The sequence below is a fragment of the Vipera ursinii genome, assembly GCF_947247035.1.
Source record: "Vipera ursinii genome assembly, chromosome: 9".
NCBI classification, from domain to species: domain Eukaryota; kingdom Metazoa; phylum Chordata; class Lepidosauria; order Squamata; family Viperidae; genus Vipera; species Vipera ursinii.
In genome coordinates, this window is record NC_139523.1 from 9,481,956 (window position 1) to 9,509,818 (window position 27,863).

Here is a 27,863-nt window from a genome sequence, read left to right on the forward strand (position 1 = left end):
GTGGGGATGCCGCAACGTTTGTAAGTGGAAGGACAGTTCATAAGTCACTTTTTGCAGTGCCATTGTAACTTTGAATGGTCACGAAACGAAAGGTTGTAAGTTGAAGAATATCCATACTTATTTTAGTAGATGGTTTTCACGGGTCACCTCAGCAATTTGTAGCATTGAAGTGATGTTGTCTGAGTTGGGAAGCTCAGCAGGGTTATCCCAGGGTAGGAAGGAAAACTTGGAAGGAAAACCATCAGAAAAATCTCACTGCTATCGGGTAGACCGAAAACCTGAAATAAGATTCTGAAACAGTGTTTCATAATCTTGGGATTTTAAGATGTGTGGACTTCAGAGTGGAGTTTGAAGTCCAAACATCTTAAATTTGGCAAAGTTGAAGAACACTGCTCTGGATAAAAGCAGACCCTTTTTATGCTTTGCCAAAAAACAATGTGCCAAGAAAACAGCGATGTGTCTTTGGAGTTGCCAGGATTTGAGGCTGACTCTTAGACACGTTGAATTCGGAGACTGTTCTTTTTTCTGTTAATGTATATTATATAAATCCTTCTGTAATTTAAAAACATTTGTCTTGTTCTCGACAAAGCAAAAGTTCTATTACATGCACGGTTGTGTTTGTGCATGGATGCACAAGTGTGTTTTTTAAGTGTTTGGTACAATGTGAGCTCTGACCTTCAAAGCTTGAACAGCCGGAAAATGTGGTTGCCTGAGGCTCTCACTGTCACTGCGATGTCTGTCTTCCTTAATAATTTCAATCTGGCTGACAGGGGACCAGGCATTTTTGCTCCGAACGGATCTACTGCAAAACCTGTCAGATGGGATTTATCTCAAGTCATGGTGTTTCCATCCATTCACGTTCACAAGTGCTTGCATCCAGACCTGTGGAACATAGTGATTCCCCTTCCCACCTGAGGGGACCTTTTCAAGACCTTCCAAACGGGATACTTGGCTTACTTCATCCACTCCTTGGGCACCTATGCAAAGGAATCAACCTGTTGCAGTCCTGGGTTTTCTTTGTCCCTTTTCCCTTTCAGAGCCAGTTAAAATCCACTTCAAAAAGGGCAGAGTAACAAAGGAATTTCTTCTCTGATCTGTTGCCATCAAGGTTAACAGAACCAATAACAACAGAACAACACATTAACAGAACTGGAAGGGAGGTCTTCTGATCTAACCCCACCCCCACCCCCCACCCCCGCTCAAGCAGGAGATCTTATACCATTTCAGACAAATGGCTGTCCAGTCTCTTCTTAAAAACTTCCAGTGTTGGAGCATTCGAAACTTCTGGAGGCAAGTTGTTCCACTGATTAATTGCTCTCACCAACAGGAAATCTCTCTTTGGCTCTAAGATGGTTTTCTCCTTGATTAATTTCCATCCATTGTGTCTTGTCCTGCTTTCAGGTGCTTTGGAGAATAGGTTGATCCCCCTCTACTTTGTGCCAGCTCCTCAAATATTGGAAGACTGCTATCACGTCACCCCTAGTCCTTCTTTTCATTAAACTAGACATAACCAATTCCTACAACCATTCTTCATACAGTATGTTTTAGCCTCCAGCCCACTAATCATCTTTGTTTCTCTTCTCTGTACTCCCAAGAGTCTCAGCCAGTAGGCTGAATCAGGATTTGTAAACCCAATCCAGCCAAGAAACACTGCGCTGAGGACAGTTAGGGTGCTTTGATGCAGTTTTTTTTCTCAATACAAGCAAAAATATATATGGAGAACAGTACCAACAGATAGGAAAATATCTCTTTATGGAGATGTGTATAGGTAGTCCTCGACTTACATCCATTTGTTTAGCAGCTATTAGAAATTACAAAAGCACTGCTAAAAGTGACTTATGACCAGTCCTCACATGTACAACTGAAGCAGCATCCCCACAGTCATGTGATCAAAATTCAGGCACTTGACAATTGGCATGTGTTTATGAAAGCTGCCGTGTTCTAGGATCATGTGATCTCCACTTGTGGCCTTCCCAGCCAGCTTCCAACAAGCAAAGTCAATGGGGGAAGCTGGATTTTCTTAAGGATCACACGATTCACTTAACAACTGCAGTGATTCACTAATAACAGTGGCAAAAATGTCATAAAATTGGGAGTGACTCACTTAATCACCACCTTGCTTAATGGAGGAAATTCTGCTCCCACTTATGGTCATAAATCAAACACTACCTGTATAATAGAGCTGTGTAATGGAGTGCTTAAGACAGAGTTTCTCAACCTTGTCAACTTTAATACATGTGGACTTCAACTCCCAGAATTTCTTGTGAATGTCAGCTGGGGAAATCTGGGAATTGAAGTCCATATGTATTAAAGTCGACAAGGCTGAGAAACACTGGCTTAAGAGGTTGAATGGGGCTGTGGAAACACAGGTTTACTACCTCTACTCAGCTAGATAGTTTCCTTATGTCTTCAGGCAAGTCATTCTTTCTTAGCTCAACCTATCTAACTGGATTGTCACTGGGGGAATTACAGAATAACAGAGTTGGCAAGAAAATGAGGAGAGACACCCCCCTCATACCATCTTGTGTTACAATAGAAAAAATGAGGTATCAATGGCACTAACAAAATAAAAGTTTCTCAATTGCTATTTTTATATTATTTAGGTTTTTCTAATTATTGGCTGTTTTTTATCTTGTTTTATCTGTCAGCCACCCAGTTACATATATGAGATGGGCAGCCATACACATTTAATAAATCAGATTATATCAAAATTGAATATACCATCCAAGACCAACCCAATTAAAGATCAGCATAGCTAAAGGTAAAGGTTCCCCCACACATGTGTGCTAGTCATTTCCGACTCTAGGGGCCGGTGCTCATCTCATTTCAAAGCCGAAGAGCCAGCGCTTGTCCGAGGACGTTTCCGTGGTCATGTGGCCGGCATGACTAGATGCCAAAGGCGCACAGAACGCTGTTACCTTCCCACTGTAGTGGTCCATATTTTTCTACTTGCATTTTTACGTGCTTTCGAACTGCTACGTTGGCAGAAGCTGGGACGAGTAACAGGCGTTCTCTGTTACGCAGCACTCGGTATTTGACCCGCCAAACTGCCGACCTTCTGATCGACAAGCTCAGCATCCTAACCCACTGAGCCCATAAAGATCAGCATAGAATACAATAATTTAGAACAAAAAACATTCTAAAGGAACATTTTAAAAATTGCAAGAATATCCTGTGCAGACATGTCAAACTCGTGACATCACATGTTGTCGTGCGACGTATCGGAACTTTTTCCCCATTGCCGGCAATCGGGGGGGGGCAGTTTCTTCGTGATGCGTCCGGGCCGTGGGCCGGCAGTTTGACACCCCTGCTGTTAGGGGGTTAACAGTTAATAGGATGGAAAAGGTTTCAAAGAACTATAGCTATTAATAAGAGATTTATGGGGAATGGTCATCCAGGCGAAAGTCAACAGCCTCCTGGTCACAATAGCAATTAAAACTATTCACAATTAACAAGCATTTTGAGAGTACATGTCAGACAGATTCTACCTCCAAATCTGAACAGAAATAAGCTTGGCTTTTATATGGGATACTCATATATCTATTGATCTAATTGTTAGCACCCTGATTCGGGCCAGAGTAAATACAGGTACGGTAATCCTTACGACACCAACTGAGCCCAAAATTTCTACTGCTAAGTGAGACAGTTGTTGATTTTTTTTTTGCCCCATTTTACGACCTTTCTTGCCACCATTGTTAAGTGACTCACTGCACTTGTAAAGTGAATCATGTGACTGTTAAGTGAATCCGGCTTCCCCCATTGACTTTGCTTGTCAGAAGGCTGCAAAAAGTGATCACACGACCCTGGGACATGGCAACCGTCATAAATATGAACCAGTTGCCAAGCACCTGAATTTTGATCATGCGGTCATGGGGATTCTGTAATGGCTTTAAGTGTGGGAAACGGTCATAAGTCCCTTTTTACAGTGCCGTTGTAACTTTGAACGGTCGCTAAATGAACTCTTGTAAGTCAAGGACTTCTGCTTTGTGAAGCATTTAAGAAGTTATAGAAATACAGGTAGTCCTTGATAAACGATCACAACTGAGCCCAAAATTTCCTTTGTTGAGCAAGACAGTTAAGTGAGTTTTGCCCTGTTTTACGGCCTTTCTTGCCACCGTTGTTAAGTGACTCACTGCACTTAAGCGAACCACTAAATGAACAGTTGTAAGTCGAGGACTACCTATATCTATAGGCAGTCGAGGGAGGAAGAAAGTTGGTGCTCTGGGGGGAATAGTAGACACTGGCTTTGCCATTTTAGATATCCGGATGGCAAATCCTAAATCACATCAATTATAGAAGGTCTAACAAGGTGGTCATCAGGATCTGCGGGAATGAAGGAACATTTCCTCTTTAAAATAAATGGATGAATCAATATATTAATAGACATAATGAAACATGTCCAATATCTCAAAATGACACCTGCATTTTGAGGCTTGAAGCCCCATAGTTGCTGGGTTTATACAACACAGCACATCCCAACCCAGGTTAACAAAATGCACTGCAGCATTCAGAAGATATGCTGAGCCAAAAACAAATCCACCACACATGGTGCTTTAAATGACAATCTGGTCTCACTAATATGGTAGAAAATGAGATACGTTCCCACAACACAGAATCACAAGCTGCACGGTATCACTTGGTGTGTCTAGTTTTATGGTTTTCTTGAACTAGCCAGAACATGGATTTATTGTATATATTTAGTAGTTAAGACCTCTGAGTTTTGGGCTATCAATCCTGAGATATTGATTAGAGTTTTTGCAGACATTATTTTACATTTTTAAAAATCTTTTGCACTGTGCTGCAGTTGGAATGTCTGCAAAAAACCCCTGAACAATTTCTCAGCACTGATCTTCTGAAGCCCAGAAAAACCTGTTTACTAAATATAGTCTGTAGTCCATTAAATTCCTTCCTTCCTTCCTTCCTTCCTTCCTTCCTTCCTTCCTTCCTTCCTTCCTTCCTTCCTTCCTTCCTTCCTTCCCTCCCGCCCGCCCTCCCTCTCTCATTCCTTCCTCTTTCTCTCTGCTGGCTGGACTTCTGCCTGTCCTGAGCATCTAAGTGCAATCCACCCCCTTTGGTTCAGCTGGCATGTCTTGTCCAAACTGACAGTTGACAGAAGCTAGTCTAAAGTGATCCCAGTGGCTTTGATATGATTCTCGCCTTTGCTAGCGAGTCCCTGGGAATAGATTGGAGTGCTAATAGCTGCCATTGGCACGACTGACAGAGGGAATTTAATCCATTTTCACCTGCAGGGACCAGTTGATTTTCCTCATTTCAGGTGGAGAGTAAACACTTCTTCTGCTAATTGATGAGAGGCAAAGTGGGGAGGGGGAAAAGAACTGGTGCTATGTTAACTATCAGATGTTATTTTCGAGAACAGGAAGATACTTGCATCACAGATGGATCCATACACCAGTTTCTGAAGCAAGCCTCGAACCCGACACAGCACATTCTGTACCATACACAGTCACCATCCATGGGAATTTCCAATATTCATTCATTCATTCATTCATTCATTCATTCATTCATTCATTCATTCATAGTCACCTATTTCATATATGTGACTCTGAGACGGTTACAAACAAAACAAATATAAAAACAAAACACAATCACAAAACCACAATTGAAAAACAATAAAACCAAATAAAAAATACATAAATGTTACTGACAAGGAAATCCCACTCATCAAAATAATCAGTACAGCCACTTCACTGGTTCCACAACATCTCTGGTCCCCAAAGCAGTTGGCAAAGCCATGCAAAAAACCAGAAGGGTCAGGGCCAATCTGGAGATATGATGTTACATATGGTGGTTGCCAAGGTAGAAACAGCTGTTCTCCTGAGTCCCATAAAATGCCACTTCTTTGTAGATGGGACCCACAGCACGCCTCTTGCAACTTGCAAGGTTCTGTTACTGTAACTTTAAAATACAGGTAGTGTTTGTACTCGAGATTGGTGCATTTTGTCTGGACCACCTCGAATGGCTGAAATCAGTCCTGCATGACTTAAAGGACCTCTCCCCACCCTTATTATTAGTCTCCTGAAAACTAAGGGAAACTCTCCTGAATTGCTTTCTTTACCCTATCCCTTCAGACTCAGATTTTCTTTATCACAATACTGTATTGCCTAGGCTAGTGCTTTCTCACTTAAGCTTAGCAAAATACATGGACTTCAACTCTTAGAATTCCCCAGCCAGCATTCTGGAAGATGGTCCCACTCAACTTAAAAGTTGCCAAGGTTGAGAAACACTGACTTAGGGAGAAAAAAAACCAGGTTTTTCAAACGTTGCAAATAGACTAATAGTTCAAACATTTAACCAAATCTTGTTTCTCTTTTGGTCTAATGCAGGGGTCTTCAAACTTGTCCTGGCGTGCCTGGCTGAGGAATTCTGGGAGTTGAAGTCCATAAGTCATAAAAGGGCCAAGTTTGAAGACCCCCGGTTTAATGCCTGCAGTCCAAATGTTGTTCGCAATAGTATTTTCATTTCTGACAGCTTTCAGGCATGAAATGTCACTCTGAAATCCCCTTTGCGTTGCTGCCTGTCATTGAGCAAATGGGAGTCTTGTCCCTTCCTTCCTAATAGGAAAGTTTAAACGTAATGTTCGGATTGCATTCATACAGGAGTGGCAGGAGAAGGGGTGGGGGAAAGTGTCCACACAGCCAAAATGATGGTAGAATAAAAATAGTATGGTTGCATCTTGACTTCTTTGATGCCCTGTTGTAGTGATGACCTTGGGAGCCGCAGCCAGGGGAACAGGCAGATTAAGACAGGGGTCCTCAACCTTGGCAACTTTAAGACTTGGTGGAACATTCAAAAGATTTTTAAGAGAAAGATAAAGTTTTCCCCGCAATTGTTTTTATTGGGCATTGTTGTAGATTGTGATGTTAAAGAAACTAACTTGATGTTGAACATGATAACGGCAGCACGGTTACTGGAGGGACAATATTGGAAGAAGGATAGTTTGCCCACTGTAGAAGAATGGGTGTTTAAAGTTTCGAATCTTGCAGAAATGTCTAAGATTTCTGCTTATCTGAAGGACCATTCACAGGAAAGATATATTTCAATTTGGAGGAGATGGATAAATTATATTCAAAACAAATATGAGACTAAAAAGTACCATTTAGCTTATGAGTAGATTTTAGTGGGATATTGTTATTGGTATGTTGTTGGTAGTTATGTTAAAAGAGAGTTAAAGCGCATTATGAATTTGGTTAATTGTATATTATGCATAATTTTTATTTAGAATATGATTATTGTAACTATAATCCTGTATTTAGCTCTGGGAAGTGGGGGGGGGAGTGGGGGGGTTTGGGGTGGGAGGGATTTGGGGATATGTTGTAAAATTTTGTTTTTGTAAAACTCTTTAATAAAAAAAAAAGACTTGTGGACTTCAACTCCCAGAATTCCTCAGCCAGGCACGCCAGGCCAGCTTGCTGTCTGAGGAATTCTGGGAGTTGAAGTCCACAAGTCTTGAGGACCTCCGGATTCAGAAGCAGCTGAGACCACAGGAGTATGGACCTGGGAAACATCTCAGAAGAGACCCTCCCTAGTTTCGTGGACTATGAAAGTGAAGGAGGGGAAAGCATTTTCAGAAGCTCAAGATGTTACTAAAGGCTAAAAGGAAAGCGGAAGAAAAGCCGCTCTGGGCGTCGCTTGAATAAAACTCGAGGGAGCCTAGAGGAGACCCTCCCACGTGACCTCCGCGGGAACCATAGACTCTCTACGCCTTGGTAGAAGGTAGTTCAGGGGTCGGCAACCTCGGCTCTTTTATGACTCGTGGACTTCAACTCCCAGAATTCCTGAGCCAGCATAGCTGGCTCAGGAATTCTGGGAGTTGAAGTCCACGAGTCATAAAAGAGCCGAGGTTGCCGACCCCTGAGGTAGTTGATCTCGCGCGACGTGCCCGTGACGTCACTCCTCCGCGCCGTGGCGCCCCGGCTTCTCGCTGTGTCACCGAGGCTCGCAATTCGCTTTCGGTTGCTCGGGGCAGTCATGGAGTATCTCATCGGCATCCAAGGGCCTGACTTCGTGCTGATGGCCGCCGATACCGTCGCGGCTTCCAGTATCGTTCACATGAAGCGCGGTCAGTCTCCGGGTTTTACTTAGGCGGGCGGCGGCGGCTGGGAACCGTTTGAATGACCCCCGCCCCCCCGTGTGGTTTGGGGCTGAGGGGCGAAGGCAAGCCAAGGGTGCTGCGGGGGCCGAGTTGAGGCCGTGGGGCCTCCTTTAGGTTTCCCTCACGGCCGTTTGCAAGACGACGCTCTGGAGGGGTCGCGCTGGGCACCTGCTTTGCCTGGCTCGGGATCGAAGAGGATCCAGTAAAAGCCGAAGGGAAAACAAAATTGGATCTGAGCTTCTGGGAAGAAGCTGCCGGTTAGAGTAGACCAGGGGTAGGCAACCTCGGCTCTTTTATGACTCGTGGACTTCAACTCCCAGAATTCCTCAAACAGCAAAGCTGGCCTGGCGTGCCTGGCTGAGGAATTCTGGGAGTTGAAGTCCACAAGTCTTAAAAGTTGCCAAGGTTGAGGACCCCTGTCTTCATCTGCCTGTTCCCCTGGCTGCGGTTTTTCTGTCTCCCAAGGTCATCACTACAACAGGGCATCAAAGAAGTCAAGATGCAACCATACTATTTTTATTCTACCATTTTGGCTGACTCAGGAATTCTGGGAGTTGAAGTCCACGAGTCATAAAAGAGCCGAGGTTGCCTACCCCTGGAGTAGACAAAAGAGTGAGGGCGTGACCTTTCATAAATTCCTGACTTACTTTTATTTCCCCCCCCCCAAAAAAATGTGTTAAATTGCCCTTCTCACCTATTGATCCCAGAATGCATCGGAGGTCATTGGTGACATTTCAAGATGTTTGGAAAGTTGGCTGGGACAGAGCGTTTGGTTTGGGGGGGCTTCATAACAAAATGGAAGTCCTGGGGAAAGCGGAGTGTACTCTACTCGAATGAAAATGTATATGTGACTCTGCACTATGTATTTAACTTGGTTGCTAAATTGTGTTCTGGGTTTGCCCAACACAGTCTGTAAAGTAGCCATCCAATTTTTAGGGTGCAAAAAAACTATTCAAATATAAAAAGAAAAATAATGAAGCTTTGCATGTTGTGCAAATAAAGCCATTATGTTGGCAGATGACTGAGCTAAACATATATATGTATGCCTAGCCATAGAATTAGTTTTTTAAAAATATTCTGTGATTTTATGTTTTCAATTGCCTTTTTCAACTTTTTTGTTAGCTGCCTTGAACATTTAATGCATTAAATCTATTACAGAATTGCCAACTGATCTGTCATCTGCACCTTTTGACTGTTTTGTAAATAAATATTTTTACATTACAAAAGCTTTAATATTGATTATTAGAGAACAAGAATCTAAACAACTTGGTTACTTTTTGGCTCTTCAGTCATCTGTAGGGCTTGTTTATACATTTATTTCAGATCATGGAAAGTTAAATGCTGTGGAATTAATTGGAAGAGTCATTATTCTCCCTTTTTGTTTCTCAGTTTGAAAACTTCAAACCAGCCACTTAGTGACTGTTCAAAGTTACAATGGCACTTGAAAAAGTGATTTATGACTGTTTTTCACACTTATACATTGCAGTATCCCCATGGTCATGTAATGAAAATTTGGGTGCTTTGCAATGGCATGTATTTATGAAGATTGCAATGTCCACAAGCAAAGCCAATGGAGAAGACGGATTCACTTAACAACTGTGTTACTAACTTAGCAACTGTATTGAGTCACTTAACTATGGCAAGAAAGGTCGTAACATGGGGCAAAACTGTTTTGGTTAGCAATGGAAATTTGGGGCTCAACTGAGTCATAAGTCAAGGATTACCTGCACCTGATTATTCTTTTTATCTGACACTGGTGCCTGTTCTTCTTTTCTTCCTCTATAATGTTAAGATCATGACAAGATGTTCAAGATGAGTGAGAAAATCTTGCTACTGTGTGTTGGGGAGGCTGGCGACACTGTACAGTTTGCAGAATACATCCAGAAAAATGTCCAGCTCTATAAGATGAGGAATGGTGAGTGGTGCAGCTGAGTCTCTCTGGAAAGTAAACAATAAAAAACTAGGTCTCCATATTACAAGTTATTTAGGTGCTAATGTCTTCAGACCCTGTACAGATCCTTCTATTCATTCACCTATTTGTTTTTATCTCAGTTACTAGACACTTTTGTTTTTTCACTTGTGTTGAACGATATTTCAGGGTGACAGCCAAAGTGTTGTAAACATTTAGTTTCTTGTACTTCTGCTGTTGTCTTGAAGTTTCTTAGGTCCAATTTGTATATTCAGATTAACAGGAGTGTATCTAAGTGAAGAGGGTTTTCATTAAATGCTTCTTACATTTGAAGTAAATACAACCAACTCTGTTCAAGTGTGAGAATAATAGCTTTGACTATTCCCCATAACATACATGGAATTATTTTAATCCACTTTAATTTCTTTGTGTATCACATGAGTGCTAAATTTCAGAAGTACTATAAAGCAGTTGACATATTTGATCATAATTACTCTGTATATGTTTGATAAGAATTTTCTCTGACTTTATGTAATCCCAGTTCTATCAATTTCTAGCTTTGTCTACACATAGTTTTTGTAAGCACAAAGTTTGGGTATAACCATTTTTGTACATATATTTATATATTGCAAAAGTATTTATAAATAAGATTTAAGAGGTTTAGGGTACATAACTGTTAAGTCATCTTTCTATGTAGTCACTGCAGTTCACACAAAAAATGAAATCTTGCATTCCTATTTTAGTATTGTGTTGCACTATAAAATTTAGCTGAAGCAGTTTCTTCCATTGAGTCTAGAGTAAATTTCCAGGTACCCATAAGATATGATTGTGTCATTGTCTTAACAATAGGATATGAGCTGTCTCCAACTGCAGCTGCCAACTTCACACGCAGAAATCTGGCTGATTATTTGCGGAGCAGGGTAAGCCAGTCAGCTTTTATTGGCTGCTTATGTTGGGATGTATCATGTGTTTTCTCCAAGTCTTATGATAAATGTAATGGAACTTGCAGATGTGTCACCATCATCCTTTCCTGATAGGATTATTTATATTTCATATTTCTAAACTGCCCATTGCCCTCAAAAAGGGGCTATGGATGGTGTACAATATAATGTCACCAATAAATAGAACTACCAAAATTAATCCTAATTAAAAATTAGGATTAAAAGTTTTAAAATTATAGAAGAATAACAAACATCAAAAGGGGGGAAAAATCTAAGATGGGCATTTAATGATGAAGATACAGGGTTAATCTGAAAATAATTTCTAGTATAGGAAGGAGTAGGGGAGTGTGCTGGGTAAGGAGTCAACTGCCCAGTCTACTTAGAGATTCACTTTAGTTGGTGGATTTGTCCCTTTTTCACTTTTTCCATGCCCAGCCCTTCATTTTTGCTAATACTTCTGTGGGTCAAATACAAATGAAAATACAAATGGCTGCCAAGAAGGAGGGTTTCTCCTGTAACTTTATTTTAGTTCATTTCTTGCAATTCTGCCACTGCTTGAAGGAAACTGTCTACACACTGGTGCCTCCCCAATGCATTGAGCTTCATTTTCCATAATCCAACAACATGGATATTTAAAACTGGGTTTAGTCTTTTAATGTTCCATGATTCTTTGTAATAGCTGCATGTCACTTTCCAAGTGACACTTCCTGCTTCAGTAAGATCTTGAGGATGTTGCAGTTAAAGGTGGCAATTGACAACCAATAACTATCATGCCTGAGGTCATCTGTGAGAGATTGTGGGAAGGCTTGAATGTAACAGAAGGTAGGTTAGATACAAACCACCAACAGTTCCAAAGGTCACCACATTAGAGAAGTTTGTGTATACAGGACTGAGGTAATGAACTGATAGCCTATTTCAAAGGTAGCTTTTTATAATCCAGTGCATCACAAATGCCTTCCCACCTGAGATCTGAGGGATCCCACCTTTTTAGCCTTCTTGGGGGCTTTGAAGGCCTAAATCTTCCCTTAAGCCTTGGGATAGGTTGGGAGTTGAGCAGGGAGGCTGCTTGGTCTGGTACCTGGGGAGTTGGGCACTTGGGGATTTAGGGATTGTTGTGAGCCTCCTAGAATTATAAGATATAGGCAGCCATATAATTCTTCTAAATAAAAGAATTGTTTTTAGGAAACCATAACAAAAAAGTAAAGTTTGAGGCTTCTGTATACTTAATAAAGCTTAACAAAAGTGTCTAATTCTGGAATCTGGTTTTTTGCCTCCTTTATTCTGATGTGCTAATTTTAGGGATGTTAAGCCAAAACTGGAAATCAGATTCTAGCCCAAGGATTGTAAACATATATTTGTAGTTCTGAGGTCTTTGATTGGGCTTTTTGATTAACATGAGGCTAAAATGCAGCCATTGTAGTATTGAAGGATCCCAAGGCATAGTTGCCACAATTGAAATTATGCTCTGAATACTAGAAAGTGTGGATTGTTCTAATCCAGCGTTTCTCAAACTTGGCAACTTTAAGAAGTGTGGTCTTCAACTCCTAGAATTCCCAGGAGCGTGAGAATTCTGGGACTTAAAAGTTCACACATCTTAAAATTGCCAGGTTTGAAAAACACTTTCTAAACCATGAAATAAGCACTGAGTCTCCTCCATTATTTAAGGAAGGTGATGAAAGGTCTTAAGCTCAAACCTGGTTTATTTGCTGCAACATCTGAAAGATGACACTCTTGCCAGGCTAACACATCCTTAAAGTAGGAAGGAACAGTCCTTGCACTGTAGATTAAAATTCAGAAAGTGGCTTTCTAAAATTCCTGAACACTCTATGGTGGGGACATGATTCAAACCATCATGAGCTTGTGGCAACTACAAAACACCTGTTCTGAGCTGGGGCTGTAGAAAGACAAAGAAGCATTTATGTCCACTTTCTTCCTTCCCCTAAGTTCCTTGATCCAGCATTTTTCCCCCAGCTGCTTCTGATATGGTTGGTGTACTATCCCCCCCTTTAAAAAAAAATAAATACAAGCATGTGCGTACACAATACTAAATACTGCAGGGCAGAAAAAACCAAATAAAAATGGAAATTGCCTATGATTAGCCTCAGGTTTAGAAATGGTTGGGTTTTTTTACAGGAGGGGAGGGATCATGGCTTCACGGAGAGAATGAATCTGTGGTAGGCAGTAGGGCCCAGGTTAAACTTTTGCCATCTACAAGTGAAATCTCAGACTCAGACTAAACCAGCCTGTGCCCTAGATCCACTCAGTGCCAATTCCAATAATCATCAGTCCCATTTTTTTCCTTTCTCGCACCTGTCCTGACATCCGTCTTTTTCACACGCACATCTGTGCACTTTATTGTTGCTCCATTGGCATTTATGTTCTTTCCCCTCATAGACCAAGCTAGCCTGGCCCGTTGATTGATTGATTTAACTTACTGTATTTCCAGTTTCTCTTTGAATAGGTATATTGTTTATCTTAATTTTTATCTGCATAGAAGTGAAGGAATGGGCAAGCTGTAACAAAGCATGAGACATTTGGGATGGCCTGTAAGGCAAATGCCAAACTATTTTATTGCTTAGTAAATTTTCATGGGTCATTTTGATTAATTATTTATGATTGGTTTGTTTTGTACACCTCCCAGAATCACATAGTTTGAATTGAGTGGCCATGTAGATTGCATGCATGCATTGATGTATGACTGGACGAATAATTTTGTCAAGTGCTTCATTATGCCATCCTGCTTTTGCCGTTATAAAACTTCTTTTCAAATCCAACACTTGCAAAACAAGACATAACCCTCCCCACAACTACACACTAATCTCAAATAGCTGATAGAAATTGAACCATAAAAATAAGCTGAAATAAGGCTTCCAGTTCTCAGGCAAACAGAAGATTGTTTAATTTCTTTCTGAAGACAAATTAATACAATAAAGTAGAGCAATGTTGTTTGATGTAAAAACTGAACCTTAGGATTAAAATAAATATGGTAATATAGTAAATATTGTAAGATGGTATTTGTAAATAATACAGTCTGGGTGTGTCAGAATAGTTACATTTTCTTAATCTTTTTGCAAGAAACTGCCTCATTTTTTTAAAAAAAAGTATATGAGGGGAGGAGGTACAAACATGCAAGTGTGAAGGTCATTTGCTGTCGAATTGCGATGTGTATAAATTTGCAATATAGGCATCACTCAGTTCATACCAACTTCTACCTTTAACTAAAAGGTAAATCTGTCTCTCTTAAAATCTAATCTGCAAATTGGATGGTTAGCAATCCCTGCCTTGTATGGTTAAAGCCAAAAACCATTTTAATTTCTACTTACAATGGTTAAATATCAATTATGTCATTGAGTTCAAGTTTCCTAATAGTTTTTTTTATTATTTGTTTCTATGCTTCTGTTCCTGTTTTAATTCTAATTTCAAATAAACACCAACCTGGCCATTTTTTTCCTGCTGTTATATATTCTGCAGGTTATCTTTCTCCTCCTCCTCCTCCTCCTCCTCCTCCTCCTCCTCCTCCTCCTCCTCCATAGGTCTTAAAAAAAGGAAGATGAAGATAGGAATATTTTACAAACTCCCTTCTCCTCCTCCTCCTCCTCATTGTAGGCTGTAAGGAAGATCTCTATTTCTCCCCTTTCACCCCTCCCCCCCAGCATTTGTCTGCATACAATTACTGCATGCTGCCTGTTTTCGTGGCCTTGCAAGTTCACGTGACCTTTGGAGCAGATGGCCAGGTGACACTGGCTTGGAGCATCTTCACTAACGAAGGCAATTTAACATACCGCTTGGCAAAGCTGGGTTAGCAGGATGTGACATAGTGAGACCATGTCTCCTTCCTCTGCATGCCAGGTCCCTGGAGGCCTGATCCTGCCTCTCTCTCTCTCCTCCCCCCCTCCCCTCCTTCCATCTCTGAGTTTGCCTTCTAGCTTACCTGCTCCAGATGGGCTACGCAGCAGGGAGGACACTGGCAGAAGCAGATGTGTTTGTTTACCGGAGATGAAATGTTGCGCTCTTGCAGATGGCTGGGCCCTCCAGCAAACGGTGCACTTTGACACCACAGTCATGCCACTTGGGGCAGCAGGGAGGGAAGTGTCCTCCTCTTTTAGCATTGCCCCATGTGGCATTCTGAATAAAAGGCAAATCCACCTTCAGCACTGATTGGCACTTGACGGCATTGGAGAATCCTACTTTTTTTAAAAAAAATATATCTCCCAATCTCTATGTTAGAAAGGATGGTGACTGAAATTGCTTGATTTGAATGTAATCTAGCTGTTGGTTATGTATAAAGTCATTATGTTATGGGCACATTATTTTCAGTTTATTTTCTAATGATTCAAAATTCAAAAAATTTCATTTTGGGTGCTGGATGCGGGTGGCGGTGGGGAATAAGGGCAGCTCACTAGGTTAACATTTATCTGCCATAATTCCTAAGGTTCTTTCTTTGTAAGTCATATGAAATCTTTCTAGTGCAGTCCTAAGTGGCGAATCCTAAGTCAAAGCAGTCCTTGACTTATGACTAGTTACTAGCTGAACCCAAATTTGAAGTTCCAAAAGCTGCCCCCTCGTGGTCACATGATCACATTTTGGGCACTTGGCAACCAGCCCCCCCTTTATAGCTGTTTGCAGCATCCCCTAGTCATTTGACTGGAAACTAGCATTTACATACAGTTTCCAACGAAAAGCGCCATTCCAGACAATGGGTTTGCTTAACAACTGCCATAAAAATTGTCATAAAATCAGGTTGGTCACACTAGTGCCTCGACTTACAACCATCATGACATACTAAGGAAATTCTGGCTTCATTATGATCATAGGTCAAGGCCTACTTGTATAGATAAAATCTGTATATAAGTTGCACAAAAGCTGAGAATGTAGCCAGGCAGAGAAGGGACTTCCTGGTAGAACTGGTGCTGTTTATTTATTTATTTATTTATTTAGATTTATATACCACCCTTTCCCGAAGGACTCAGGGCGGTTTACAGGATATTTAAAAGAAAATCAATACAAAAGTTAAAACAAATAAGATTAAATGAAACCCTGAGAAAAAATAAAAACCCAGTTAAAATTAAAAATTAAAAAATTCTCAGCCTGGGCCAGAGAGCTCGAAGAGCCAGGTCTTCAGGTCCCGGCGGAATGAACGGAGGTCGGGGGCACTCCTAAGCTCCGCGGGCAGCTGGTTCCAAAGGGCAGGCGCGCCCACTGAGAAGGCCCTCCCCCTGGGTGTTAATTCCTAGAGTTTGGGTGTGCCCAGTAATTCACTGCTCAAGCGATTCTAACTGCAAGATGCATTAAAAGGGAATCCTAGCATTTGCTCTGAAGGCTGAAATGTCAGAAGGGCAGTATTTTGCACCCATGAAAGCTCATGTTAGGATAAAGCGGTGAGATCTATGTAACATCCAGTTACATAGATATCCTGACCTAGAGCCAAACTGGTTTGCAAATCTACATGTGGTTTCATTGATTTGTTGGTAATAGTTTAGCATTACACCTGCATGCACCTTTTGCTCATCAATAATACCCATCATATTTCATCCTGCAGGGGTTGGTGAATGTGTATGCATGTGTGTATGTATATAGGTAATGGGGGGGGAGCATGAGAGGGACCTAAAAACTGTTGTGATTTTCAAGTTGTTTGCTATGCCGAGTAGCTTTGTAGGACCAGATAAGCTTTCCTTTTCAGCAGATTCTCTCTTTATAAACTTGGAATAAACAAGTGGAAAGTTCCATTGAAAATCTTTCCATGTGAATGACTGGGAATTGCCCCAAATGAATTTTTCCCCCAGTGACTTTCCACATTTGCTGTAAAATGAGGAGAATTAGAAGAGTCGTATTCTTGGAACTGGGATACTGAGATTTCACCCGCATCAATCTATTTTCCACATACAAAAATGGCAACTTTTCCGATTTGGCACTCTCTGTCCACTGCTTGCTGCTTTGCATTTCCTTCTCTGTGAATTCATATTTTACACACTGTGAACATTTGTATTTTCCATGTGCAAGCGAATGTTTCTTATTTTATAGTATTTTGTTTTGTGGTTTGTAATTGTATATTGCCCATGCTAAATAGTGGTAATTTTCTACTGTCCATGTTAAATACTAGGTCATATCTAGTAAACCAAAAGTAATTAACTCCAGAAGTAAATAATATTACACATTTGGTGGCCTGGTTAGAGAGAAAGGCATCAGTTTATGTTTGCATGTGTGTATTGGCCACAAAATGCCACTCAGTGACTATGTGCAGCCCAGATTTAGAATTACCCAGAAAATTTGGTTGGTGGTAGGTTTTCTTAATACTTTCTTGAGGTGCAACAGCTACCTATTTGAAAGGCTTTTAAGGTTAGAAGTGGAATTATCAGGTACTTCGTTTCCCATTATTCCTAAACATTAGCCATGTTGGTTTTGACTGATGTGAGTTGGAGCCCAAACAACTTCTGGTGGGTTTTAGAGCCCTCTGAAGATAGTTGGGTCTACTATCTTGGCTAACAGACAACAGGACTCATGATTTAGACCGATGCTCTCATGCCCTACTTGGGAATTTCTGGGGCAGCTCTTTGTGGCCTCTGAAATGGATTGGGGTCTAATTGAGCCTGACAGTTTTTGAGCTAAAATGTCAAAGCACATTGCTGGTCTTTTTAATAAGATGCATAAGTTTGATAGGGCAATCTGTTTCATGTTACAGCTTCCCTCAAAATACGCTGGGTGCTCACATTTGTCTCACAAAATCCCACATTTTAGCTTGCTTTATCATTCAGAGAAGCATCAGAGCTTGATGGCTCTACAGGATTGCCATTTTTATTTTTTTTACAGAGCTGTGTGTTATTAAAAATGACTAAATAAGAGAAGTAATGTTTTTGAGAGAGAGGGAGGAAGACATAGCAGTCTTTTCAGGCAAAAAATTGACCTTTCAATTGCAACAGATCATTTCTCCCCCCCCCCCCCAACACACACGGAATGTCCCTTTGAGTTCTTGCAACATCTTCAAGACAATTTTCCTGGTGAGATGCTCCCTATTCAGACCCACCTTCCCTGGCCTGACGCCCTCCAGACATGTTGGGCACTATTCTAGGTCTTCCTTGTGGGCCTGGGAATGCCCAGGCCGATAAGTAATTCTGGGTGCTTGCTCTTTTTTTTTTTTTTAGTATAACTTTATTAAGCGTTTAATATAAAAACTGAACGAAAACTAATATTTAGAAGGAAGAAAAGAAAAAAGGAAAGCCAAGACTGTAGAAAATAAGGAAAAAAGGAAAATGTGAAGAAGTCGTCTCCAGTTTTCTTTATAGCAGTTATTAGTTTATAAGGTTATTATATGCAAAAAAAGAAAAACTCTTTTGAGCTTTTACTTTTCGTCCTCCTAAAGCAGGGGTGTCAAACTCAATTTCATTGAGGGCCGCATCAGCATTGCAGTTGCCCTCAGGGGGCCAGGTGGGTATGGCCTGGGTGGGCGTGGCCTACTGGGTCGGCGTGGCTAGAGTGGGTGTGGCCTACTGGGTGGGCATGGCCAGCTCTACATCGTTTGCATCAAGGGTGCCTGTGGGGGCCTGGGCAGGAGTGGGGCAGATCTGAGGGTCTCTGGCAGAAGGAGGGTCTCTGGGCCAGGGCCAAGGCAGTGGGGGCCGTTCCCTCACTCTTTCCAGGATGGCTTCGCGGGCCGCATGAAACCGCTTCACGGGCCGGATCTGGCCCCCAGGCCTTGTGTTTGACATGTCTGTTCTAAAGGTTGCTTGATGGAGTGTTTTGAAGCCATCAACGAGTATAGATAAAGTTAAGATTTTCCCCCTTCGTTCATTGTGCATCAGCTTATGGGGAGCTGAATCTCTTTGGCTTTCCTGTTCACTCTGTCTCACTGTTCTTGGATTTTCTCTTTTTCCACAAATTACCATTTCCTCCTGGCTAGATAATGTAATATATAATGTAAATATAGTACCAAGTACCCACAAAGTACTTCCCTCTGCTCTTAATGCTATTCTTTCATCTGTTCCTTTTCTCGGCCCTTAAGAAGTCATTTTTCAATAGCTGTTTTCTACTTGGGAAACCTGAGCTGTATGGATTTAAACAGTCTTGCTCTTTCTGGGTTGTTTGTTTGCCTTCATGAACCATGTTTCTTTTAGATTTCCACAATTCAAATGCTAACTTTCCCACAATCTGGAATCTTTCAAATATCAAGCAAATTGTCAGTCCTCCCAAGTAAACCAGACATGACCAGATGAGCCAATTCTACTTCATGGTAAGGCTGCATTAACAGAACCTTGCAAGTCTGAGAATACAAATCTCCCACCGTCTCCTTAACAGCCTGATCCATTAAGATGGGGCCTTCCTAAGTTTCTTTTTTGGACTGTTGAGTAATTGTGGGCTCCGCCTCCTCTTGTTTGATAGTTCACTTGGCAGCATCTCTTCCCTTGGTCCCTCAAGGCCATCCCCACATCCCATTACACAAATTTTAGAGGGCTTAAAGTCAAGGGTCGTGCTTGATTTTGCAATTATGTCCCAGGAGCTAAAAAATAGGCAAGACCAGGAAATAGGGGGAAAATGCAGTTGAAAGCAAAATGATATTAAATATATTTCTGTTTATGATGAAATTAATTATATGCAGTTAATATAATTACAGTGTAGCACAGGTGATTTTTTCCATGTTTGGACTTAGAATTCAGTGCCTACTTTGTGTGGAGCTGTGAGGCCACACTTGAAGTTTTTGCTGGCCTTAGGATGTGCTTGTGTGAGTGATGTGTGGGTTTGTGCATGTGTACAGATGTGGATCTACACTTCACAACACATTCATTTTGAGAAGATATTCAAGACTCCTAAGTTTATAGATGATATGGAAACTGAGTACCTGTGAATACCTGGAGCAGGTAATGCCCCAAACCCAATGATAGTCTGTAGGCATCTCATCAGCCAGAGGATGCCTTTATGTGCTACGCATGTCCCAAGGCCACAGCACACATGGGACAGTTAATGATGTGCCATCGCATATCCAGAGAGTTTTGATTTAAGTTGGTTCTTGCTGGGTTTGCTCAATGAATCATTCGAGTCCCTGGAAACCGAGTGGGGTCTGCATCTGTTTGAAATGCAGTTTCTTATCAAATACAAATTAGGAGTTCTGAATTTCCTTGAGTCCTTGTCTTCCGATTTATCTCTGAGAATGCAAAGGTGAGGTTGCATGAAGAATTGCGGGATGCCATCCCTCTCTTTTTCAACACTGGCATTACCCTTCCTCAGTCAAGTGTGGCTTCTTGTGAAGCAATTAATTATAGGGGCCTCAGCCTGGCCTGGGTCCAAAGGCAGGTTATCAGCTCCTTGCTGATTGTCCACGCTTGGTGGGATGCCTTCCTCGCACCCCTATTTCCTTTTCTTCCTCTCACTTGTGACTTTGGCTTCCGCCAGATGTCGAATGCCAGTCTCCCCCCTCCATCGTTTGTCACCAATTTTGCTGTGCGTGTTGGTGGTGTAGTTGTCACCCCTGTTCCTTCCAGTTGTAAATGTTGAAGGATGTCGCGCTCTTTCTAATCACTGTTGTTGTTTTAAATCAGAATAATGGGGTAGAGATGCATTCCCTTCCCCTGTTTTTCTAGCATTGTACTGACATTAGAAATAACGTCAGTACAATGCTAGAAAAATGGGGGAAGGGAAAACACTCTGCCTGAACATTCCCTTTTAACCTTCCCACCCACAAGTGAAACTTTCCTAATTGCCCTTTAAAAAGTTACCAATCGCTGTAATTGTAAGTTGTAATTATAAAATCTAAAGTGAATCTTGATGTTTGTTGCTAGGGTTCACGGTTTACAGGCAGGTAGCAATATTTAATTGAGGTTTCAGTTGTTACTCAGCTACAACACCCTGAGGACCAGCTATATTTTCCCCCCAGCAAGTCAACGTGTGCCCACCTTGTCAGCAAAGGCAGACCAGATGTCAGGTGCAAGAAGTCAGGAACCAGGATAGGGTTGGAAAGTACTACAAGTTTATTTCATGCCGCCTGTACACAAGAATCTGAACCCTACTGAGCAGTGAAGGCAAACTGGCACCAGATAAGAGTCAGTGGACTTTAAGAGGGTTTGGACTTAGGTCTCTTACAGGGGTATAAAGACTCCAAACTACTGATGCCTTTGACCCTGCCCTCAGGCTCAGCCTGGCCATCTACATCAGAAGCAAGTAAACATTTAACCTACCCTCTTCCTTACTTAAGAACACTTAAGTTACCTCTTGGTGGGCTTTGCGTTGTGGTCTGAATGAAGCCTTGAAGGGGAAAGCTTGCATCTTTTCTCCATTCTTATGTCTTCCAACTGCCAAATCCCTCATCTCCCTAACCAGCAGGGCCATTGTTGCTAAGGAATTAACACAACCTTACACAATGGGATCTTGCTGCCTTGTCCCCAGTTTGTCTCTGGGGAATGTCACAAATGTTGCTCTTGTAATCTCTGCCTTTTATTTCTGGATATCCCATTTTTCCAGTCAAAAGGGTAGATAAAGTGCTGAAAACGTAGTCGAAAAGAAAACACTTAAAACTATTCAAATGAAGCAACCCCCCAAAGCAAAAGACATGCAAACTTCTTTTTCTTAAAAATACGTCAGACAATTTGCTTTCAGGTCTACATCTCAGCTTCTTTCCTAAAGTTGAGAGGAAAATACGGGTAACACCTCAACCCCCCCCCCCTTGCATCAATCCAATTAAATTTTGAAATTTGTAGAACTTCTTTAAAAAGGCGTTAGCAGTAAAAGCTGCCTTGACAGGTTCAGAAGAAGAGAGTTCCTTCATTCAATCTACCAACTTATGGGGCATATTGCATGTATCTGTTATGAAATGTGCTGGGATGCTGTGGTGCATTGCACCAGAGTTGCTAGTAACAGCTCTATATTGTGGAAATGTACCCAGGTTAGTAACAAGATGATGGGTAAATTGAATTTGATTTGCATCTGCTGAGAGCAGAAGGTGATCTGGGGGCAGCTTCTGTCCTAAAACACAGCTCCCCATATCTACACTTCTCCCTGCAAACTAAGGAAAGGGTGAAAGGAGACATTTGAAAGAACTTGAAGTGTCTCCTGCAGTCCCTTGTACCCAACCAGCTTTCCCAATCCAGTTGCTGCACAGCTGTCTGGCTCTAATTAGCTTGCACATCATTTATGTATGTATGCTTTGACATCTGATACAGACATGGCTCAAAGTTGGCATCTAGAAGCCATGTTTGTGGTGCGGAACTTGATTCGCCAATTACAGTAGAACTTTCCGTTGACAGCTTCTAGATGTGCAAGATGCTTAGGTGTAAATAAAGGAGTGTTAACACAGGCTAATTAATCAATGCCAAAATTGAGGAGCAGCTTTTAATCCCAAACCCTTCTAACATTTTCCCAGATTTCTTTCTAAAAATAATCTCTTACTGGCACAGATTGCTTGCTTAATAATACCGTAAAAGGAACGTATCCTGTTGGATAGTGGTGAGAAACCTGCAGGCCATGGAGTCTACTCTAACCATACTCCCAAATTTCATGGACAATTGGTGAAAGTTGGCGATCCTCTTTCTTTTTTTTCAGGAGGAAAACAACCAATGTATAAGTCTTCAGTAGTAGCTGTTAACCTTTTAAAAGAAAGGGGGAAAAGATCTCAATGCATTTATCCCAAAATGGAGATGGGGAGACCTGGAGCAATCATAAAATGATAAGACTTTTTCTAGCCACCCTTATTTCTGGGGAATTACCCTTTTTTTAAAGTTTTGCTTCCAGCCGCCTTAAGCCCTCTTGCTGCAAGACTTTTAAGTGGGAATTCAAAAGAAATGGCCACAGTTGTATTTATCATCATAGAGATGAATCTTAATCATTTCTGAATTTTAGGTTTAAATGAAGAAACCTCGCCGCTTCTTTTCTGTACATGAGGTTCAAAATATTGTTGATGTTAGGTCATCGTAGATGTCTGCTGCTTCAGCCATCTTGGCTTCTTTGGGGGAAAATGAATAAAACTATATTGTCCAACTATGGTTAAACAGAAGTCTCTTCCCCATACTGGTGTCTTGGTCTTCAATTCCCATAATTAGGTTATATGGACAGGAACAGGATGTGAAATGTTGATTTTGAGTCTTCTCTGCCTTTGTCTATTGTTTTCAGGAAAGGGTTGGTACCTACTAGTCAGTTTTGACTCCTGGCACCTGCTTAAACTAGTTCCTGCTTTTTATTAGGGGATGAGGAAAGAGAGAGAGGCCCACGGTCACCCAGCTGGTTTTGTGTCTAAGGCAGGGCTAGAACTCAAGTCTCCCCAATTCTAGCCTGCTGCCTTAACCACAACACCAAATTGGCTACTTGCGTTTGTTAACTAGCAATTCAACTTTCTTCCCTTTGTGAGCAATGATAGATTACAAATATCCCATCTCAAAACCTTAAGTGGGACTCCTGCAAACTCACCAAAAATTTCTACTGATCTATAGAAAGAAGGGCTGAAATATTAAACATATGACAACCAAGTTAACAATCAATGTCATGTTTAACTTCAGTCCAGTCCACTTTATGGAGGGTCAACATTCAAATGTTAAGTTCAGCTTTTAAGTTGAAAATTGGGGTACCCCATCCGCACAGCTTGGTGATCTCTAAAGGTGTTGGGATAGCAACTTATACGTTGAAGGATAGCAATCACAAATCTAACTCTGTGAGTTCCTATCAGTGTTAATCTGATTCATTCTTTGCCAGTCTTAACTTTCCCAGATAATTTGGGCTATATCACACATTACCTCAAGCCAACATGGTTTATTGACACAAACGCATCCTTCCCCTTGGTTTTGTTACAGAGTCCTTATCATGTCAACCTACTCCTCGCTGGCTATGATGAACACGATGGTCCTGCCCTTTATTATATGGATTATCTTGCCTCTTTAGCTAAAGTTCCCTTTGCAGCCCATGGCTATGGGGCGTTTCTCACGCTCAGCATTCTTGACCGCTACTATAAACCAGGTGAGTTTGACAAATGTGAAGCAGGACACTTGTGGCAACGTGGAGGTTTCATCTTTATAAAGCAAAAAATTTATCCATTGGGATTTGTAGAAGGCAGGTTTGGCATTGGGTAAGCCAGATATTAGCAATCAAAAGTTAAGCACTTGGAGCTCACCAACATTTCTGGACATTTAGAAGCAGAGTCGCCTTGGACAAGTGAGATAGGCGGCATATACAGTTAATAATAAATCTAACACGTTACAATGCTTCTCAAAATCTGTAGAGAATGTTCTATAGACTTTGGTAACATAAAATCCTCCCCGTTTCCCCAGATAATTTTTGTAGGTTCCAGATTCTTAATGCAGATTTTTTTTAAAAAAATCAGAGATTTTTTGTATCCTGCCTTTATTATTACATTATAAGTAAGGTGGCGAGCATATACAACACACCTTCCTCCTCTTGTTTTCCCCACAACGACAATCCTGTGAGGTGGGTTGGGCTGAGAGAGAGGGACTGGCCCAAAGTCACCCAACTGGCTTCTATGGCTAAGGTAGGACTTGAACTCGCAGTCTCCTGCTTTCTAGCCCGGTGCCTTAACTACTAGACCAGGGGTAGGCAACCTTGGCTCTTTTATGACTCGTGGACTTCAACTCCCAGAATTCCTGAGCCAGCATAGCTGGCTCAGGAATTCTGGGAGTTGAAGTCCACGAGTCATAAAAGAGTCAAGGTTGCTGACCCCTGTACTAGACCAAACTGGCTCTGGTTTCAACCCAGCATGTGCTTTGTTGGTTGCCCTTGGCTCTTCTGTTGTCATCCGGGTGAAAAATTCGCTCAGGCTAACTGACCTCCTGCAGAATTCAGCGGGATAAGACGTCCCTGCATGCGGCACTAAAAAGCCAACGTGTGTGCCGAACTTGCCCTTGCTTTTAAGTTGTTTTAAGATGTTTTGGGCTGCCTTTTCTTTCCTGCAGCTCCACCCCACCCCCACCCCACCCAGAATGGAGCAGAATTATACCCCCACCCCGCCCCGCCTTCTCTCATATTTTTATCACATTTTGTCGTTCTCGGCATGGGCGAAGCTTTCCTCTGAAATGTAAGAATAGCGGAGGCACTCTGCGCACGTGCCAGTTTCATTGTTAAAACTCAACACCCAACAGGGAGCAAAGCACTAAAAAGTCTGCGGAGGAACACCTCCTCGCTCCCTTGAGGGATTCGCAGCCAAGCACGGACAGATGGAGCTCATTTAAAGCCATAATAAGCTCAAGAAGGCCGAAGTGCCTAGTCTCTCCCAGCCCCTGGCCGTGGGAGGCAGGATTCTGCCGGGTTTCCCATTAATGCAGAACAAATCGATTTTGGACGGCTCGTTGGGCCACAGAGCTGGGGCACAGGTGATCCTCCTTACATGTGGAATGAGTTTTCTCCGAGCTGGGAAAGCAACTTCAATTCCTTTGTGCACTACTGAAAGGCGGTTCAAACTTCATGAAAGAGTTTCTTTGGCGGTGGGGGGGGGGAGGGGGCTCCGAGACTTGGCCACTAATTAAAACTGTCTGCTGGGCTCTCCTTTCTTCCTTCAGGTATCACCCGTGAAGAAGCAATAGAAGTTCTCAAGAAATGTCTGGAGGAGGTGAGTGACTCACCTCAGCCCAGGAAACCAGTGCAGATTTGCTTCTCTTTGTTTAGCCAGCCCTTTTGCCTCTCTTCTGCTGCTGAATTCTCATCTCCACACACACACACACACACACACAAACACACACACAAACACACACACACACACACACACACACACACACACACACAAAATATTCTTGCCAGCAGGAGGAATCTCATACAAGGCAGCCAGACGTGAAATTGGCTACCAGGGAAGAATTTTTTTTCCCCCTCCTGATCTTCATTTTCTTCATGTCTTCCAGATTCCAAATCCCAAATTTTCTTTTAAACAAGAGGAAAGAAAACTGATTTTGCTATATTTAATGCCAGTTGCCTGCCCTTCAGCCTCTTCTGGCCAAGAATTTTGCCTTGTTTCATTCTTGTGTTCAGTGATGTTATCATTTTCACTAAAAATGGGAAAGATGGAAATTGGTGTGCCCTTAATAAGGAGGATTTGGAAGACGTTTGATCGTGAGAAGGTCCCAGTCTAGCCAAATATAACTTTTTAAATGCTATTTCCGGAGAGGATGGAATGAGAAACTATTTATTTGTTTATTTATTTACCTTTATTTACCTTTATGTATTTATCTTTATACGCTGCTCATTGCTATGTGACATTATTAAGAATCCGAATTCTCTGGCTGAAGGTGAAATTTCCTGGTTGCTATTGAGAGCCTCCTAAAATATCACCAGGAGTAGGAAACTCCCAGTTGCCTTCTCAGTATAAAACTGGCCCAATAGCTGCTCTCTTTTTTCTTTCTTGCCTATTTTATTAACCAGTTCAGAAAGTATTTTGACAGATCTGGTGGTTCATATACCAATTCTTTACACTGACAAAAGGAGCTTGCCATGTTGAAATTGCCCTGTTTCTCTTCTGATCCCTTTGATCCACTTCAGTTTATAAGTAAGCTTCTCCGCTGGTTATACCGACTACGCCAGTGTTTCTCAACTTGGGCAACTTTTAAATATGTAGGCTTGTAATTCTTCAGCCAGCCGTGGGATCTGCAAGTTGCCAAGGTTGAGAAACACTGATCTGCCCACTACCAAGTGTAGAAGTGAAGGCACCCTGTGTCGTTTCAAATTGTGCGCCATTCCTCCATCTGAAAAGATGTGAGTTTCTTGTTCTCTTACCATCAACATTGCAGAGATGACGATACACCGTACTCCAGCCTTTAATAATATAATTTGCAGAACTACAATTAATATAATTTATAGGACTACATTTTTACCACCGGGCATTAAAAAAGCACATGGAATGAAATTCTCTGTGATGGGTACCATAACTCTTCCAACATTCATAAGAGGAGGCTGAGGGGTTTTTTTATTCCCTTTAGGTGATGATAAATGCTGCTCAAACGGAATTTTCCAAGGGCTATTGTTAATTTGTGAGGAGGTGGGACCTGGACCCTTTTCTGGATTCATTCCCCTGATAGGTTCAAGCTGACTTTAATTTCAGAGATGCTTAAATATGGACCATAAAAGTTTGCTGTTGGTGAAAATAAGACCTTTTTTTCCTAAAAAGATCCAGCATGGAAAAAACGCCACAGCAGCGGTTCAGATGGGCAATCTGCTGATCGCATATTTTCCAGATGTCCCCTTTTTTGCAGTTCTCAGTCCTGCTGAGATTTGCAGGGCCGGAAATCAGTGATGTGATTTTTCCATTTAAAAACCCTCAATTCTGGATAAAGGATGCCTCTGATTCACACCTTCATTGCTCTCCCCTGGGAATGTTTTGTGGGTCTCTGTTTAAAAGAAAAGCAACCTTCCTTAACTGAGCGTGCTCCAGATATCTTGGGACAGCAACTCCCAGAATTCCTAGCCCTAGTTGGGGATGATGGCGGGAAAATCAGTTCTTCCTCTTCTCCGTGTTTGCAACTTGATTCTAACCGTCTGAGTTTCTTAACTGTCAGAGCTGGGGTGGAAGGCAGTTTTAATAGGTGGGATTAGTGTGTGTTTGTGTGTGTGTAGGGTGGGGGGGGGGAAATGTAAGGACATCAGTGGGGCAAAGAAACAAAGAGACGAGAAATAATACAGATCTTACCTGATTTGCTGCAAATGCTGAACGAAGTGGGTTTCTCTCCCTCTCACAGCTCCAAAAACGCTTCATCTTGAACTTGCCTTCTTTCAACGCCCGGTTCATCGATAAAGACGGTATCCACGAAGTGACCAATCTCCCGCTCCTGAAATCAGTGGCCTGAGTGTCCAGGCTCTGCTTCCTTTGTCAGTCTTTCGATTTCCTTTTTGTACTTGTTGGAAAACCAGAACATCTTTAATTCTGTTTCCAAATGCAAATAAAAATTTGATCTCCCCCCACCTACTTTTTAACTACTTTTGCAACATTTTTAAA

General features: G+C 41.8%; 1 protein-coding gene across 1 annotated transcript; it reads left to right on the top strand.

Moving 5' to 3' along the window:
• Window positions 1–7,903: 7,903 nt before the first annotated feature.
• On the top strand, window positions 7,904–27,828 carry PSMB2 (proteasome 20S subunit beta 2). Its single transcript, XM_083369726.1, has 6 exons — window positions 7,904–8,080; window positions 9,906–10,028; window positions 10,872–10,942; window positions 23,728–23,890; window positions 25,444–25,493; window positions 27,607–27,828. Exons 1-6 carry the CDS (start codon window positions 7,990–7,992, stop codon window positions 27,712–27,714), a joined length of 606 nt encoding a protein of 201 aa, XP_083225852.1. The 5' UTR covers window positions 7,904–7,989; the 3' UTR covers window positions 27,715–27,828.
• The last annotated feature ends 35 nt before the right edge of the window (window positions 27,829–27,863 follow it).

Excerpts from the sequence above, each read along its gene's own strand:
- PSMB2 (XM_083369726.1), top strand. The coding sequence starts at position 7,990 with ATGGAGTATCTCATCGGCATCCAAGGGCCTGACTTCGTGCTGATGGCC. Across the intron at positions 10,029-10,871 it reads GCTCTATAAGATGAGGAATG|GATATGAGCTGTCTCCAACT; the intron begins GTGAGTGGTGCA and ends TCTTAACAATAG. Across the intron at positions 23,891-25,443 it reads TGACCGCTACTATAAACCAG|GTATCACCCGTGAAGAAGCA; the intron begins GTGAGTTTGACA and ends TTCTTCCTTCAG.